Here is a 17,474-nt window from a genome sequence, read left to right on the forward strand (position 1 = left end):
ACTTTAGAATGCTTTTGTGAATTTTTGCCTCCTTGTAGTTTTCTTAATTCTATAGTTCTTAAACGGACACAGTACCAAAGTGCCTTCTAAATATGCATCACTACACCATAGTCTAGTGCAGCTCTTGGTCCTCAGGAGAGAAGCATCTTTCTGTGCTAGGTGGAAGTTAATACAGAAATGCGTAACTGCTTAAAGTGAAGAGAGTAAGTGTCTATACATTTATATCAACCCCACACACACCCCAAGGTCCAGGGAGCATCGAGGAAGATGGTGAAGATTGATTCTAGGAGCTAGAGGTAGTGGGTACCTGCAGTGAAACAGTATTTTCCCAACATGACAGGCCACTGAACACACACTCATAGCAGCTGTGACTTTCCGTACTAGACCTATACAAGATCAAACCAGTCAACATTCCAGGAAGAATTGGGAGGGGCACAAAAACCTCCACTTGCCACCAAGGAGCTATTGACAGTCACTGTTCTTCAAGGTTGCAGGCCCTGGGTAGGTTCAAAGTTCTAGTGGATGCCCCATGCATGTATGGGCAGCATTATAGGAAGTTAGGAGAAGAACATGGAAGAATTCCAAAGTAGTTGGAGAGGGGTTGGAGGCATTTATATGGCTAAAATATATTATATGCATGTATGAACTTTTAAAAGAGTAAATGAAAATATTATATTAAAACCAAGAAATACATGCAATAGAGGTGATTCTCAGTAGGATAGAATAATAACAAAACTAAAGGAAGCTTTTGGATGAGAATTTGAAAAGAAATGCTCAAACTTACTGTTTTGAAAGAAGGTCAAGAAATAAAATATGAAATTTATTGGTTAACCAAATCTACAAGACTCATATTTATCACATGAGGGACAGAGTTTGTACAAAACTGCTTTAGAATGAATAAGATACGAGCAATAAATGTTTATGCCTGGAGCTACCCAGAGTAGAAAGGCACCTCAAATTTCATTAAAAGAGAAAAGAAACAAAATTGTTATAGGCAAAGCTGTTGTAGGAAAAGGTAGTGCAAGCTAAATCAGTCTGAAGTTATATTCAGGATACATGTTACCACACAGATCATGGGGTTTCAGTCATGGTCTTTAGCCAGAGCTATCGGCTACACAGTCTCCCTAATTACCCCACCCCTTAGAGTAGGCACACGTTTCCTGGAGACCAATGGGTCGTCTGGTTAGCGTTTCACTTACATGAGCTTTTGAAGTCTTTCTTTTTCAGTCTTCTCCTCATCATGGTTCCTCGTGGGCTGGTGGAGTAGAGGCTTCGAGGTAAAGTCCCCATGTTCAGGGAACTCAGGCTGTATGCACTCATGGAGGTAGGGGAGGACGAGGACACCATTGCCGCTGGAAGAGAGCGAAGACTTGGCACGGAACATTCCTAGGTGGGGCCTGAGCCTGCCACCCTTGCCAACCAGCAACAACCCAAAGAGACACAGGACACAGAGCCACAGTTAGTCAGTACCCACATCTGGACGGAGACCAGGCCCTGGAGCCAGCGCGTTAGAATCTCAGTCACATGAGTTTGTAACTTTTGAGGGACAGGATTCTCCATAGCATGTGGGTGCACACAGACTATGAATTTTACTTTAGACAAAGACAGAGATGGGAACAAAGTCCTCCACTGATAACTTAAGACACCAGTGTACACAGTGCCATTTTGCGGGTATTGTCTGACACGGATGTCTTAAGTGATCCACATACATGGAGAGCTGAGACCACCATACTTCCATGTTCTGCGTTGTCTTCTGAACTGCATATAAAGCCTTCGGAACATTTATACATTTTCTCCCTGCACTGTTTTTGTGGTGCAGGGGATTGAACCCGGGGCCTCACACATGCAAGGCAGGTCACCTATCATCAAGAGACATTACTGTCTCTTGCATCCTGTTTAAATGAATGGAAAAGGAGAGGCGAGAAGCCAGAAATGAGACATGTTGTTAGTACAAAGAACCAACCCGACAAGGGAAAGCAGGCAACACGCATGAACCAGAGATGTGGTGAGTTAGGGGAGGAGGCATAAGGAGAGGAGAATCTAATATAGACCAGGGCGAGAAAGCGTGGAACATTACGGGGACTGTTTGGAGGAGGCGCTTTCGGGAAAGTCAGGGCTGGCACTCTGCAATGGTCTGGGTGGTACGAGTTATGGTGATGGTTGGTGTGAAGGCTGCACGGGTTGCTGGCCCAGGATTCCCAAGGAAGTTGTCTGTTGCTCCTTTGAATTTTCACTGCCCATATGAAGTGATGATGAGGAATAAGAAAACAAAGAACCGAGAAACAGAACAAAATGAAAAACAAAAGAAAAAAAAAGAGGAAAAAGTAACTGAATTGCACAAATTTAAAAAAAGACAAAGAAAAATTGTTAACAAAAATGAAAGCTGCTTGCAAAGGGGCGGGGAATCTATTTGGCTTTGACGTTTTCTCAGCGGTCAGCAAAAGAGATGATTAACACCAGCCATGGAGACTTTTCATCTTCCTGAGAATAATGCGTGTCTTTCTCCCAGTCCATCTTTTCTCTCTTTAAGATGACTACTGAATCAATTTCTAATCTCCCCCTGCGCTTCACTGCAGAGATTAAAAAACATTTTTTTTTAAACTTAAAAGTCACCCCCATAAAGATCTATGGCACACGATAAGTAATTAAAGTTTTGCAAATCTCGGTCAGTTCGGAGCACTTCTTTGAAGAGAAAGAGGAGAAGGAACAGTTTATCATGCTGACTTGTGGTGTGTGGGCTGTAAGAGTCACAGGCACAATTTACTACCCCGATGTTTTAATTACACTACTCTCCATCACGGGCACTTGATTTTCCTCAACAATAAACTGTAGACATCATCTGTGCCTATCAGAATCTTTTCTCTTTCTGATTAATAAGGAGAGAAGTCTCCATATATTTTATGAATTTTTAAAAAGTTTATTCGCATGAGAAACATTTGGTTTCATGTTATTATATTTTATTCATATAGCATCAATATTGTAATGAGTTTAACTTCAAAGTTAGCAAGTTTCCATTCTGGATTTGCTGTCGTTAAGAGTTGAGTTTTCTGGTGGGGATGTGGTGTGATTGGCAGAATGCTCCTTCAGCTTACAGGAGCCCTGGGTTTGGTACTCAGTGTGCATGGCCCAAGCATGGTGGCACATGCCTATAATCCCAGCACTCAAGAGGTGGAGGCAGGAGAACCAAAAGTTTAAGGCCTTCACAAGCTACCTAGCAAATATGAGGTCAACCTGGGCTCTATTTTTTAATTTTAAACTTTATTATTAAAATGTTGCAAAAATGTTCATACCCTGAAGTTAACCAGACCAAAGACTTTGCCTTCAAAAGCAGGAAAAATTAAATTTCTCTCTGGCATTCTGGAAAGTGAGTAGTATTATATCTTTGTCAGTATGTCTGATAGGGACATTTTCACTGAATGATCTCGAAGGGCCAAAAACAGCCGTGAACTCTGATTGGCTTTTATGATTCTACAGCTAAGAATCTGCATGGGTTGCAGTAGTTCCTCCCAGAAAGTGTTTGAAGGCTCTGCATGCATGCAAATGAATGTTCTAAGGTAAGGGCTTGGGAGGGCATCACCAGGCCTTCTCATGAGTCACAGAAAGCGCTCTAGTATGAACAGATCTTCTGGAGTGAGCCTGCCCTGGGCTTCACTGACTCGCCTTTGTCCTCTACATTCTCTTTGATCTTGCCAGCTACTCAGCCTCTCAGTTCCAATGTCCTCAGAGTCACCAATCATGAAAACATCTGTTCCTGCTGTGGGAACACATACATGTTCAGCATGGTGCTGACCCACAGAACACAGCCAAGGAGCTAGGAGAGACAGCACTGTTTCTCCCTACGGTGCCATCTACTTGCCGACAACAAAACGCCATTAAAGGAAATACGCGATCTTTGTCAACAGATTTTACTCTCTTGACACTTAGATTTTAGAAGACTTGTCAAAAGTCTGTAAAAGCAGCCATTTTCACAGCTGCTATAATCTCATGGTCTGGAACGGGACCTATCCTTCTGCAGGAATAGCTGGTTTGGGATCCCTGTGTCTATGTATTCCCTGGGTCTCACCTGCCAACTCCTTCGAGACCAGTGCAGTACCGCCACACTTGGCCCTCTGACCCACATCCTGTACCTGCTTTCCAGGATCTACAACACATGTGGGGGAAACTTTTAAATGTATGCGTTCAGTCATGTCATTCCTGTGTCCATGGCCTATGGTGCAAGAAGAATCAGTCTATACTTTCTAATTTTTTAAAAAAGATTTATTTATTTAATATGTATACATTTATTTATTTAATACGTATACTGCAGGCCAGAAGAGGGCACCGGATCTCATTACAGATGGTTGTGAGCTGCCATGTGGTTGCTGGGAATTGAACTTAGGACCTCTGGAAGAGCAGTCAGTGCTCTTAACCACTGAGCCATCTCTGTAATTTTTTTTTCTTGGATTATTCACCATTTATATCTTCCAGTCACACTGGACTTATGCCTCTTTGAACAAGCCGGCCACCTTCCTTGTTTCATTGTGGCTTCTGTGCCTACTTGGCTCCCTCCAGTTGCCTGTATGGCTAGCTCATTATTGAGGCCTTAGCTCTGGTGCTCTCTCTACCGAAGAACTGATGCTGACCTTGCTGGCTGAAGCAGTTGCCACTGTCATGTTAGCTTCCACTAACTGTGTCCTGCACACCCCTTATTACTGTCTGAAATGGCTCTAACACACAATGCACATTAACAGTCTCTTTATATGCGCACCCTGGAAGAATACAGCTCTGTTCGTCTCGCTTCCTAGAGACTAGAATGGTACCCAGGACATAATGATTGACATCCGTGTGGCAGCAGCTTTTTCCTTGAGATAAAGGAGCATCTTAGGCAAGATTTTAGTGGTTTTTGCCTCCCACTATCTTTGTTTTACTTTGTGGCATAGGACACCTTGTAGCAACATGCAGTGCTGCTAATTTACAATCACAGCCTATTGTCCTCTTTACAAAGGGTTGTCTGTGTTTTTAATGAAGCCAGGCAGGAGTGAATGGATTTCAGAATTCCACACCCACCTCAGCTCTTTACTGAGGACTTCGAAAACTACTGAACGTCTATTTGAACCATCAAGTCAAATTAGTGAGCCCATAAGGAAGGTATTGCCAATCACCTATCGTGTGTTTATCCCCGTGCCAGTTGTGGTAGGCAGACATTCATTCACTTAGCTATGCAATAATAGTTGTACATGTTCATTGAGTCCTCTCTGCATCCCAGATGCTGTGTTAGCTGCCTTTTCATGGAAAGTCTCAGGCAATGCTGCTTCTAGTATTCAGATGAGGTGAACATTACCATAACCCACATTTTATAGATGAAGAACTTGAGATACAGTAAAAAGTTGGGTAGCTTTCTTAAGGTTCCAAGAGGTGACATCAGAATGAGATCTCTGGAAGTCTGCTCTAGAGCCTGGCCCACTGAACTGAACTGACTCTTCCTGTAGAGACTCCTAAAGCCCTTCTTCAGCTGAGACAGCAAGCTGAAAGCACAATGCTTCCTGTGCCAGTGCACTGTGGCATTGCTGCTACTGTCTCAGATGCATACGCTATCCAGGGCTGCTAAGTCTCAGATGGATACATCATCCAGGGCTGCTAAGTCTCAGATGGATACGCCATCCAGGGCTGCTACTGTCTCAGATGGATACGCCATCCAGGGCTGCTACTGTCTCAGATGGATACGCCATCCAGGGCTGCTACTGTCTCAGATGGATACGCCATCCAGGGATGCTACTGTCTCAGATGGATACGCCATCCAGGGATGCTACTGTCTCAGATGGATACGCCATCCAGGGATGCTACTGTCTCAGATGGATACGCCATCCAGGGATGCTACTGTCTCAGATGGATACGCCATCCAGGGATGCTACTGTCTCAGATGGATACGCCATCCAGGGATGCTACTGTCTCAGATGGATACGCCATCCAGGGATGCTACTGTCTCAGATGGATACGCCATCCAGGGATGCTACTGTCTCAGATGCATACGTCATACAGGGCACTCTCTTTGTTTTCCTAATTATGTTCTCTTGCCCTGCCAGGATGTCTGAGAGAATGGGTCACAACTAGTCTGGTGGTTGTCCCTGGAGATCACAGAATGGAATATTCTGCTTTAAACAGATTAAGTCTAGTGACCCTGGCCACCCTTGCTTCCCTACAGCCCTTTTTCATTCAGTCAAGTTTATGTCTCCTAAAGTCCTGCAGTGGGAAAAATTCCAACATCAACGAAACTATTTTTTTAAATTGTATGTTGGGGATGTAACTCAAGGCCATGCACATGCTTAGGCAGGCACGTTCCTCCTGAGCCACACAGCCTTCTCTGAAAAGGCCAGCATTGCAGCATTGCCAGTGTTCTGAACACTGCTGTCTACCAGGGAAAAGGATAGTGGACCTCTTATCCCGAATGGGCTCGGTCTCTCCCACACTGTTTTGGAATTACTGTGATGAATGCTTTGTTGCTAATCAAATTCGGAAAATGTTGGATCTTCATATTTTTATGAGATGAGAGACACAGAGCCAGGCATCACAGACTGGAAAAAGCAATCAGAACTTATATTTTTGGAAAAATGATGAAAATATGTCAGACCGAACTAATACAAAAATAGAAGCTTGAGAATTACAAAGCAATCCCACATTCTCTCCATCATTTCCCCTCAGGACTATGATATAACTATGTCTAAGTGCCATTCTTTATTTCTTTTAGTGTCTGCTTTTAACAAAAAACTTAGGGGAGACACTCATAAGCTAAATAAGGTAGACAGTCAGCTCTAGCCTGCTAGCCTCCTACCGTACACATATGACATCAGCACTTCCAGGAAAAGAAAAAAAATGTGTTCTTGCTCCATACAGCTCAGCATATAAATTCTTCATCTTTTCAAATTATTTTAATATTTCATGAGTTGGAAACTATGTGAACTATTAGGATTTGTATCAGGGTAGAAAAAGTAAAATAATGAGGTTGCTAAAAAATAAAAAAACAGTAAAGTTTTGAAAGGATTTGCTCGCATTTCTGATTTACTGATTTCAGACATGAGGTGCATCTTCCTAAAAAAGTACAGCATGCAATCTTAAGCCTTCTGTGCCCCAAACCTAGTGGTGACTTCATATACACCAAGAAGACATTACACAGTTTAAGACATCCCTGCCTTGAGGGCTTGGGGTGAGACCTGCGTGCGTTTCCACATCCCTAGCCTCAGCATCCTAGAGCCTCCATTTGACTCTGCTGATTTCCAATCCTAACCTGCGTATGTTGCGCCATTTCTCCACTCCAATGTGTCAAATTAAAATCTGATAAGGGCAGCGTGCTCTACTAGAGATTATCATTAGCTCCAGGGCTGTCTAAACTCCATTTAATTAAAAAACATTGCATCCAGCTGACTCAACCAGTAGGAAAATTATTTCATTCTCTTTTTTTTTAATCCCCCCCCCCCCGTAGAGAAATGCAGCGCCTTTTAGAAGGTGAGAAGTGCAATGCAGATGACCTTCCCACAAGCAACATTCCAGTGTTAGAAAACTCAGCTGTCGCTGACTGTAGAAAAGGGCATTCTCCTCTTTCAGTATAACCGGCCCAAACTGGGGAAGCCTTCCTGCTCCCAGGACTGAAAAGGGGCGGTGGCCTGGCCTGTGCTTTGGTAAATAAGTGTGAACGGGAGTATGAAGGAAGACTCCACCAGACACACTGACTTCCTGGATTCGTGACTCCAAGTCTTGTGTTTGTTAAAGATACCCGAGTGGATGGTTTTATGCATCGAGAAAGCTTATCTGGACCCTACGGCCAGACAGTGAGGATGCAGATTCCCATGGCTGACTCTATTTACCGCAAGGGGCCTACTATTCTCATTCCCCTGGCATGAAGTCTGAAGAATGTGTTCTTTATCCTGGGGTATAAATATTCCAGCAAATAGACAAAAAAACAGTAATCAACCCTTCATGCAACTGTCTTTTTCTGATGAAAATTTAATATATTGGCTATTAATATGAATTTGTTTTATTTTACTTTAGGATAGTAAAAACATTTCATTCAGAGACTTAATGATGCCAGGAACAGGCTATAAAGGCCAAGACTATCTGAAGTCCTTGGCAAGGCAGCTCTTCCTGGCCTCCTGGCTGCAAAGCGTGCTTTGGGTTTTACTTTTTTGTTTGTTCGTTTGTTTGTTTTGTGAGTCTTAATGCTTGCTTTCACTGTTCTTTACAGACAATCAAAATTCCCGGTGACCATCAGGAAGTCAAATCATTTTCCTTCTCCTAATACTCAGTTTGCAGCAAAGTTTAAGCAAACACAAAAAAGTCAAATAGTTTGATCCTCAGATTTCAATCTCAGTATTTCTTTCTGTTTTGGGCTTTCCACTGACTATAAATGCTTGTAAAGGAGACCCTGCAGATACAGCAGGGTGAATGAAGCCAATCTAAAGGTATGACAAGGGGAGGAGCATGTGTCTTCCTGACTCTCTGTAAGAAGAAAGCTGCAAGAGTGAGAAAGAGAAAAGGATGCAGAAGGCTCATCTCACCATGGTCAGGTCCCTTCAGGGCCAGGCGGGTCTGATGGTGCGGGAGAATCTCCAGCTTCACCTGGTCGGTGGTGTTGGCCAGGAACTGGGTGGCTTCGGCGAGCGTACAGTACTCCATGCTTGTGCCATCAATGGAGAGGATGTGGTCTCCCACATGCAGCGCCCCACATCTGCGGAGAGGAGGCACAACAACATGGAAAATCCTCCTCTTCAGAATGAGACTTTCATGTTCTCCAGAGTTAGAGCCTTAAGCAATTATCATTACTTTCAAAAATTGAATGTTAGTAGAAAATATTACATGTTATATTTTAGCCATGTCGGGTCTGTGTTGGAATGGAAAATTTTTGTGGAAAAGGCAGAAAAATCTGAAGCAATAATTTTTCTTATTCTCTTATCTTTAAAAATATTTTGTTCTTAAACATTTTGGGGTGGGGATGGGGAAGAAGGCAAGAGAGGTGAGAAGAGAATTTTTTCCTCCCGAGTTTGTTCTCTTTTTTCTCTTAGGCTCTTCTATTCACAGTTACGAGCTGTCGCTCACTTAGCATCTTGAGATGTGCTGCACTGAACTGGCCTGGAGTCTCATGTGTGAGGATGATGAGGAGTCAGTTACTGCTTCCTTCAAATCTTTTAAAAGAGGCTTCAATTTACCAGTTCTTTATTATGGCCCTCTGTTTTTTTTTTTTTTTTTTTAAAATCTGGAGTCAAACATTAATTAGCACAAAATAGAAATTACACAGGACTTAAGAGCAATGAAACCAAACTTACATGGGAGTTGGGGGAATCTAGGGGGAGGGGTCTAGCTGCTACACCTTGCTGAAGAAGACACTGGTTGGTTACTGGATGAACTGAAAGCAGTAGACACAGCAGTCAGCACCCAGGCAAGTGGACAGCTCCCCACATTAGTTACCCACTGTGGAATGAAACCAAAACAAAACAGAGGCAGGCAGCTAAAACACCCTGCGCTAGCAACCTGGAGAAGGTGCCTGCATCAGTGGCCACCACTGTGACTAACTGCACAGAGTGGGCAACAATGGCGCTGTAGAGCACCCACTCCTTGGGTTGCTGTGCAACAGCAGGGCCAAGGGAGAAGGAGGCTAGAAACGTGGACAGCTGAGTCCAGCCAAGGGTTTCCATGGTGACTATCTACTGATCAGGGCAAGAACATTTCTAGACCAACCTTCCATCTGGAAATAGTGGTCTATGGTGACTCACTTCAGGTGCTCGAGCATGGGAAGTGGGGTTTTCTTACCTGGAGCTGTAAAATAATTTTATTACATGAAAAAGCAGTCTTTTTGCTGCTTCTATCTTTATCTTACAAAGATAAAATGTGAATCAGGAAAATGAATTTCATTTTCATCATAACACTGTAATGGTGTCTAAGGGACCCTTGACTTGAGGTTGTGAAGCCATGAAGATTAACAAACTATGACAGTATCAGGCTTGTCTTTAAAAAGCACATTATTCTAAGAATTTTGTATTATCCACTTTTCCGAAAAGGACTCATATCTTCTGACCGCAGGATTTAATTGTTAACGATGCAGAAAAACCCATGACCTCTCTGAACGGGGCTGAATAAAGATCGGTGCTTTAAGCATGTATCAAAACCAGAACTTATTTTTCTGAGGGCACAGTAAATAAATGTGTTTGTTTGTTTTTCTATTGAAAAAGGGCACACCAGAAGTCTGGATGAAGTGACATCTCATAACAAAGTGGCTGATCAGGTAGTTATGATTTTAAGGATAACAACAGAAAGTTGTTTTCTTATGTGAAATTTGTAGAAATTTGCAACAGGGCTCTTTTTTTTCTCTCTGTGTGTAAAACTATGTAAGTGAGCATATTATATGAGTGTGCATGACTTTGCTAAGCACATACACAGTGTTGATCAGCAGATATTTGCCGTGACACTCACCTGTCTGCAATACTTGCAGATTTGATTTTGTCTATGACGATGACCTGTTTGTTACAGCACACTGAGGTAGTTAGGGCAACCCCAAGGCTGGCACCAGGAGTTTTGGCAACTTCAACTAGTAGTGGCCCCGATGCTGTTGCCACAGAATCTGTCAAAGAACACATTTCAGGAAAAAAACAAGATAAAGATAAAGAATGTTTAATCTGGTGTTGGCTTAATCATTTTAATCACTAAATTCAGGTATTTCTCTATTATATCCACACAGCTTGAGGGCATGTTCTCCATGCAGCTGTCAGTGTGTGTGTACACGCCAGTCCCTGGAACTAGATTTCAGTCTTTATGACAGCGAGGATAACATCTCATGGGTCAGTTTGCACTCTACACTGCTTGGAACGGTGCCTGGAACACCCTAGATTTTCTTTAAAATAAATTAATTCAATACATAACCAGAACTTACTATGCATGCACACATTTATGTGTATTGATTCATGGAGGGTAGATGGGTGAATAGATGGATAGAAAGAAGGGGTCGATGGAAAAGAATGGAAAGGGTAACAAAAGAAAGAATGAGAGAAAGATAGAACGAGAGAGGGGGGGTAGAGGGGGAGGGGAAGGGGGAGAGAGGGAGAGGGGGAGAGGGAGAGGGAGGGGGAGGGGGAGAGGGAGAGAGATGGAGAGGGGGGAGAGGGGGAGGGGGAGGGGGAAGGGAAGGGGGAGAGAGGGAGAGGGGGAGGAGGAGAGGGAGAGGGAGAGAGGGAGAGGGAGAGAGGGAGAGGGAGAGACGGAGAGAGAGAGAGAGAGAGTAGATAGATGATATCTCTAAATTGTCAAATAGCAGGCAAACGGGGTATAATTTATAAACACATGGGGCCTGCATTAGGGTTTTCTCCCTCTCAGGAGTGACTTTGCCTTTTTTTTTTTTATTCTGGGCTTCAAGTGCTACTTCAACTCCTACCCATCTTTGGAAATACCTAAATCTCTGGGTGTCTCTTTCCCATTCATGGCCTGGTATGGTACTTCTCATACGTGTTCCGACAACCAGCATTAGTTCTGCTGTTGTAGCACACACTTCCCTGTCAATATGCATGTCTACATGTGATTGCATGCCTTTGTCCCCTGCCTGATGGGAAGCTTACTCCAAAGCAGACACTGTCTTGTCGATCCGCATCATCTCAGTGCCAAGCACTGACTCTGACCAGGATGTTTGTGGTTAGAAGCCGTTACATTAATGAGTAAGTAAAGCGTATTTGATATCATCATTTAATTCTAGTGCTCCAGAGGAGTACCAGGCAGGTGGATCTTCGAGTTCAAGGACAACCTGCTCTACATAGTGAGTTCCAGGGCAGCCAGGGATAAATAGTGAATCCTCTTCCCCCACCAAAGCCTTTGATGCTCTTTAAAGCAAAGGAGAGACAGGTGTTATATTGGAAAGAGCCTGGAAATAGAATTTAAAAGGTTTGCATTTAACCATAATTTTTATTTGAATCACGGTGCCTTACACAAGTTACTAAAACTTCCTAAGTCTGACAGCTTTCCTATAAATTGGAACTTGACTACAGTGTTTACTAAAATCAAATCAGTGCATATAGACTGTTATTACTGCTGATATTTTATGACCTCAAACATTTGAGAGCATCTCATCATATTTGCAGGATTTCATGCTGGTGAATGGCTTTGTGTTCCTGCTGCTCCCGTGTTTGAGATTTCATCAGGTTGCTGCTGTGGTCTTCATCACCGAGGCACAACTCGGCGACTGTGAACTGGGAAGTCTGTGCTTCTGTGGTGGAAACACATGGGTACAAGGCACTGATTTATGAAGCTGGAAAGTTGGCGTGTGACAGCTGTCTCCAGTGTGAGATAAATGAGGTCTCTCTTAAATGAAGCAAACATACATGCCAATGACAAGCAGACTCCAGGCTTAAGGTGTTTTAGTTTTCTTTCATGCAGCGTTGGCTTAACCTTCGCAGCTTCACACAATGGCCTTTCAGAGGCTGCGTACAGGAACACAAACATTGCTACACACAATATGGCCTTGGTTATTCTCTTAAACCATGGAGCCATACTCCTTGACCCACTCAATCTGGCATCTTCCCTACCTGCAAAACCAGTGCCACAGGGACAACCCTGGAAAGCTGTGCTTCCAGCTCAACATGTAGCTCAGTCTTATGGGACCACAGCTGGATTTGCTTCTGCAAGATGCCATGGAGGAAGCTGTTCCTTAGGCAGCTAATTTTGTAGAGGTGGGAGCCCCTTTAGCTTAGTTTTCTTCTTTGAAATGAATTTGGATTTCTCACATGATGGAGATACCAGTGGGTAGGATTTGCCTTCAGGATCAACATTCTATTGTCTCAGGAGAGCACAGGAGGGTGGCCTTCCGTGGCACTGAACACTTTCAACAGTTACAGCTACTGTCTCAGCAACAACCTAAATGCTTTTTCTGTCTTGAAACTTCCCCCATCAAACAAATTAGTCCCTTATCTTTAAATGTAACTCAACTCAGGTTCTCAATGCATAGGTAAAATGAGGCCAGATTTGTGGCCAAAATATTGGACCAAGCGGCCCCTAGTCCTGATAGATTCCTGTTCTTTTGTAAAACCATATAAACTGGCCCCCTACTGTATGCATGTCGCTTGGCATTCTTGCCTTCTGAACTCCCAGGAGAGTGTTCGACTAAGCTTTGCTGATAGCACTCAAAGAATTTCTAACCCTAAGTCCCAAACTCTTTCACATTCTTTCTGAAAACCTGTTACAGACACCTAAGAACCATGATCAGGTTTATTCCAGCAATCACTCCCTATTCTCAGCCTTACTATCAAAAAGAAGCACAAAACATATTGGGGCCATTTGGGTTTTGGAGATAGCACATTCTTCTCTCGGGGGAATTACTTTGACCCATATTCCAAGTGATCTGGAAAGCTGCTAATTTTGAGTGGGACCTAGAATAGGGAAAAGCTCTTCAGCAGATCCTGTCTGCTGTGCAGGCTGCTTTGCTACTTAGGCCATAAGATCCAGCCAAATGGATGCTTCTCACAGTACCATATGTGAGCCACAGCAGAGGTCAAAATTTTAGAGCAAGGCCTAAATGTCTTTTTGAGAGACATCTTCAGGCCTGCTACTGGTCATTAATGGAGCTGAATATTTGACAATTAGCTACTAAGTTATGAGCTCTGAGATCCTATCTTGAGCTATGTATTCTCCGAGTCGCCAAGCCATAAAGTTTGGTGTATGTAACAGCAACCTATCACTGAATAGAATGATTTGATGATGTGTACATGATATGGTCAGAGCATGTCTTGAAGGCACAAACAAGTTACATGAAGAAGTTGCCCAAATGCCTTCTGTCCCCAAGTATGCATCTATAGCCTATAATTGGTGTATTAAAGAAGAGAAGACTAGGACCTAGTTTATGGATGGCTCTGCATTCTATGTAAGAATCACCCATGTAGACATAAGTTTCTGTCCCGCCTGGTGCTGCAGCCATTCAGTAGAAGCTTATATTAATTATAAACTGTTTGGCATATTAGCTCAGGCTTATTATTAACTAGCTCTTACAGCTTAAATTAACCCATAATTCCTATCTATGTTTAGCCATGTGGGTTGGTACCTTTTCTCAGTAAGACATTCTCATCTTACTTCCACTTTGTCTGGCTTGAGACTATATATCTGCCTTTCTTTTTTCCAGAATTCTCTTAGTCTGGCTGCCCTGCTTCCTGCTTGGTTACAGGTCAATCAGTATTTTATTAAAACCAATATGAGTGACAAATCTTTACAGTGTACAAGAGCATTGTCCCACAGCACTCCCAGACATACACAGCTGGAACAAACAGCCCCCTTTGGTGGGTTCCCCTGAAGGACACCAGTGAATGGAAAGCCTCACAGTAGGCAGGACTTCATGTAGCAAACATGGTTGCACATTGCGCTTGGAAGAAGAAGTGCTCAGATATGTGATTATATACTGACTCATGAGCTGTAACCAATGGTTTGGCAGGATGCTTTGAGACCTGAGAGGAAAATGATTGGGAAATGGATGAGAAGGAAATACGTGGATAGATTTCTCCAAATGAGAAAATGAGAACCCTTCTAGGTGGCTGAGGTTCTTGCCAAAGGTGGAAGAAACACAGCAGAGGTTGTAGAGGAATGTTGTTATAAATAGTATCTGGCAAGTTACAGAAATAAAGATTGCAATTACCACAAGAATTTCTGTCTTGTTTGTTCAGAATATGTTTGTGCATAGATACACATGTTTAAGAATATATTTGTTTCCCCCACATTTTTCTACTATTTAATGTAACATTTATTGAGACAATATCAGGGGCCAGCTGTTGCAAATCCATATTATCATATTTAACTTATGGGAGACTGAAAGAATAAGCATTCCTCAGGGGCTTGTGCCACTTACTCTGGGGATGGAAAGTAGTGTGTTTATGTTTATACATCACTAGTTATACAGTATGTCCTGGTTATTTTTTTTTTAACTTGGTATTAGCTAGTGCTATCTGGAAAGAGGATGCCTCAATCAGATTGCATGCAGGAAGCTCCACAGAGCATTTTCTTGATTGATGGCTGGTGTGGGAGGGTCTAGCACACTGGTAGCAGTGCTACTCATAGGCAGCAAGTCCTAGCAGGCATAAGAAAGCAGGCTGAGCCAGACCAGTAAACAGCATCCTTCCAAGGCCTCTGCTTTAGTTTCTGCTCCAGGTGGCGGTTTGGAGCTCCTGTCCTGATTTCCCTTCATGATGGACTCTAAGCTGAAATAAGCCCTTTCCCTGCCCAAGCTGCTTTGGGTCACAGTGTTTTTTATCACAGCAACATAAAGCGAAGTTAAGTATCATGTTAGGTAAGGTTATGTTGTTATTCCCTTCATCTGAAAATTAAGCAGACATACAGAAGTATGACTAAGTAGCAAGTTGATAAGGGGTGGGTTCATGATTGTTAATCTTCCTTGTCAATGTGATTGATCTGAAATCAACTAAACTGAGGACCAAACTGCTGGGTACACCTGTGAGAGAGTTTCTTGATCAAATATTTTGAAAGTGGGAAGCCCATGCTAAATGTGAACAGTACTTGCTACTGTGTGTGTGTGCGTGTGTGTGTATGTGTGTGAAGTATGTGTGTGTATGTGTATGTGTGTGTATGTATGTATGTGTGTGCGTGTGTGTGATGTATGTGTGTTTATGCGTGTATGTATGCGTGTATGTATGTGTGTGTATGTATGTGTTTGTGTGTGTTTGTGTGTGTGTTGTTTATTGTCCTGGAACTTGTTCTGTAGTCCAGAACTGGCCTGGAACTCATAGACATCCCCCTGCCTCTGCTTCCCCAGAGTGGGGATGGGGAGGAGCCCAGATGAAAGAATTCCAAAAGGAAAGGTGAGCTTTCTGCTCCACTGCTTCATATCTCATGGTGACGTCATCTATCCTATTTTACTTCACCTACCCCATGGTTGTTGCCACTGTCTTACGTTTTTTCCCCACTGTTACCAGAATCCAGCTTTGTTAGACTTTCAAGATGGACTAAAGGAAAACCTTTGGCTCTCCAGGAATTCTTACAGTGCCCGCCTGGGACTGCTGAAGTATTCAGCCATGTGAACTGGGAGCTATTGGGTTCTCAGCCTCTTCAGTGTGGGAACAGTCACGGTTGGACTACCCAGACAGTATCATGTGAGTGAATCTAATAAATTCCTCATAAATATATATCCACTCTATTGGCTCTATTCCACTAGAGAACCCTGAATAATGCATAAAAATTCTTGTATGCACCACTTTCCTAAACGCCTAGCAATGTTGAAAGAACTCAGTACTGAAAACTAGCAATATTGAAAAGAACTCAGCAAAGATTTCTCTTCTTTAGGGTCGGTTTCTACTCCTTCCATTTCAGAATTCTTTCTCATTAATACCAGCTGGAAAGATCCAGTGGCCTTCCTCTACCAAAGCAGCTTTGTGGTCCTGAGGCATAATGACTACCTAGAGCCTATTGTTACTTTGCTCGTGAGCCCCACTCTGTGGTGACTGCTACCGCGGGCTAATTTTCCTGGTCTCCTGACATCATGTTGGGTGAGCTAGATTTTTTTTAACATTATCTTTGTAGAATTTTTGACTCATCAATTATTATTTATCAAACCACTTCCTTAACTCTGGGTTTGAAAAAATGGGTCTGTGGGACAGTGATCACTCATACTCTTCTTCACAGCCCTGCTGGACCTGATTATAAGTTTATTTTGCTTTAAAAATGAAAGCAATGAGGCTTTCATGTTATTTATTACTTAATATATTAATTTTTCTACTTGGTACTATAGTGGAAAGTTTCACAACATGAAATGTTTTATGAATGAGTTCATTTTAAAATATTGTAGAAAATTACTTTAAACTGTGTGCATAACATAGAGATGAATCATAAAGGAATTTTATGCTTACTCTTGGGTCTGATCTCTCATCAACTTTACTATGTATATACAAATGCTTTAAAAATCAGAAAAATATTCAGACTGAAAACATTCTTCATCTTACTCCAACTATTTTGGGTAACGGACACTCACAGCCTCTATCAAGATTAAGAATCAGATTTAAAAGAGCCTATCAATAAATAAAAAGTTCTTTATGATCACTTTAGTTAATATTTTTTCCTAGAATACAGATGTGTCAAAATATTGTCATTCATATCCTTGATATATGACTGTTTATAATGTTTTAATTATAATAAAGACTAATAAAGACTAAATGATTAATTTTTTTCTCATAGAAAGAAACAATAGGAACATGGTACCACACATGATTGAGGCAGAAGATACCAGATCCTTTGCCACTATGAATTTAAAGGCAAAGAAAACCACACCACAGCTATTCCCACTATATATAGGTATATAGCTCTACCTAGGTGATTGGAACCTGGAATAAAGGCCTCCCTTCAAGGAGTATTGTTGTTGAGGATTTAGGAGAATAGCATACACAGAATTTGCACTTGAGGGGCATAAATGTAGAAGTAATGGGTCTCTTTTAAAGTAAAACACTTCCAAATCCCGAGCCAAGGAAAGGAAAGTTATT

General features: G+C 42.3%; 1 protein-coding gene across 7 annotated transcripts in view; it reads right to left on the reverse strand.

The window, feature by feature from the left end:
• Window positions 1-17,474, reverse strand: part of Grip1 (glutamate receptor interacting protein 1) — a 664,532-nt gene that overhangs the window by 90,561 nt on the left and 556,497 nt on the right. For 5 of the 7 annotated variants that reach the window (XM_057757637.1, XM_057757634.1, XM_057757635.1 and 2 more), the window contains 4 exons: window positions 10,438-10,585; window positions 8,529-8,698; window positions 2,078-2,233; window positions 1,200-1,352 (listed from right to left, as the gene is read on the reverse strand). In XM_057757637.1, coding sequence (XP_057613620.1) covers window positions 1,200-1,352; window positions 2,078-2,233; window positions 8,529-8,698; window positions 10,438-10,585 — 627 coding nt within the window. The remainder of the gene's footprint in view (window positions 1-1,199; window positions 1,353-2,077; window positions 2,234-8,528; window positions 8,699-10,437; window positions 10,586-17,474) is intronic. The other 2 variants (XM_057757638.1, XM_057757636.1) reach the window with 1 other exon arrangement.

Source organism: Chionomys nivalis, chromosome 25 (genome assembly GCF_950005125.1).
Source record: "Chionomys nivalis chromosome 25, mChiNiv1.1, whole genome shotgun sequence".
NCBI lineage: Eukaryota > Metazoa > Chordata > Mammalia > Rodentia > Cricetidae > Chionomys > Chionomys nivalis.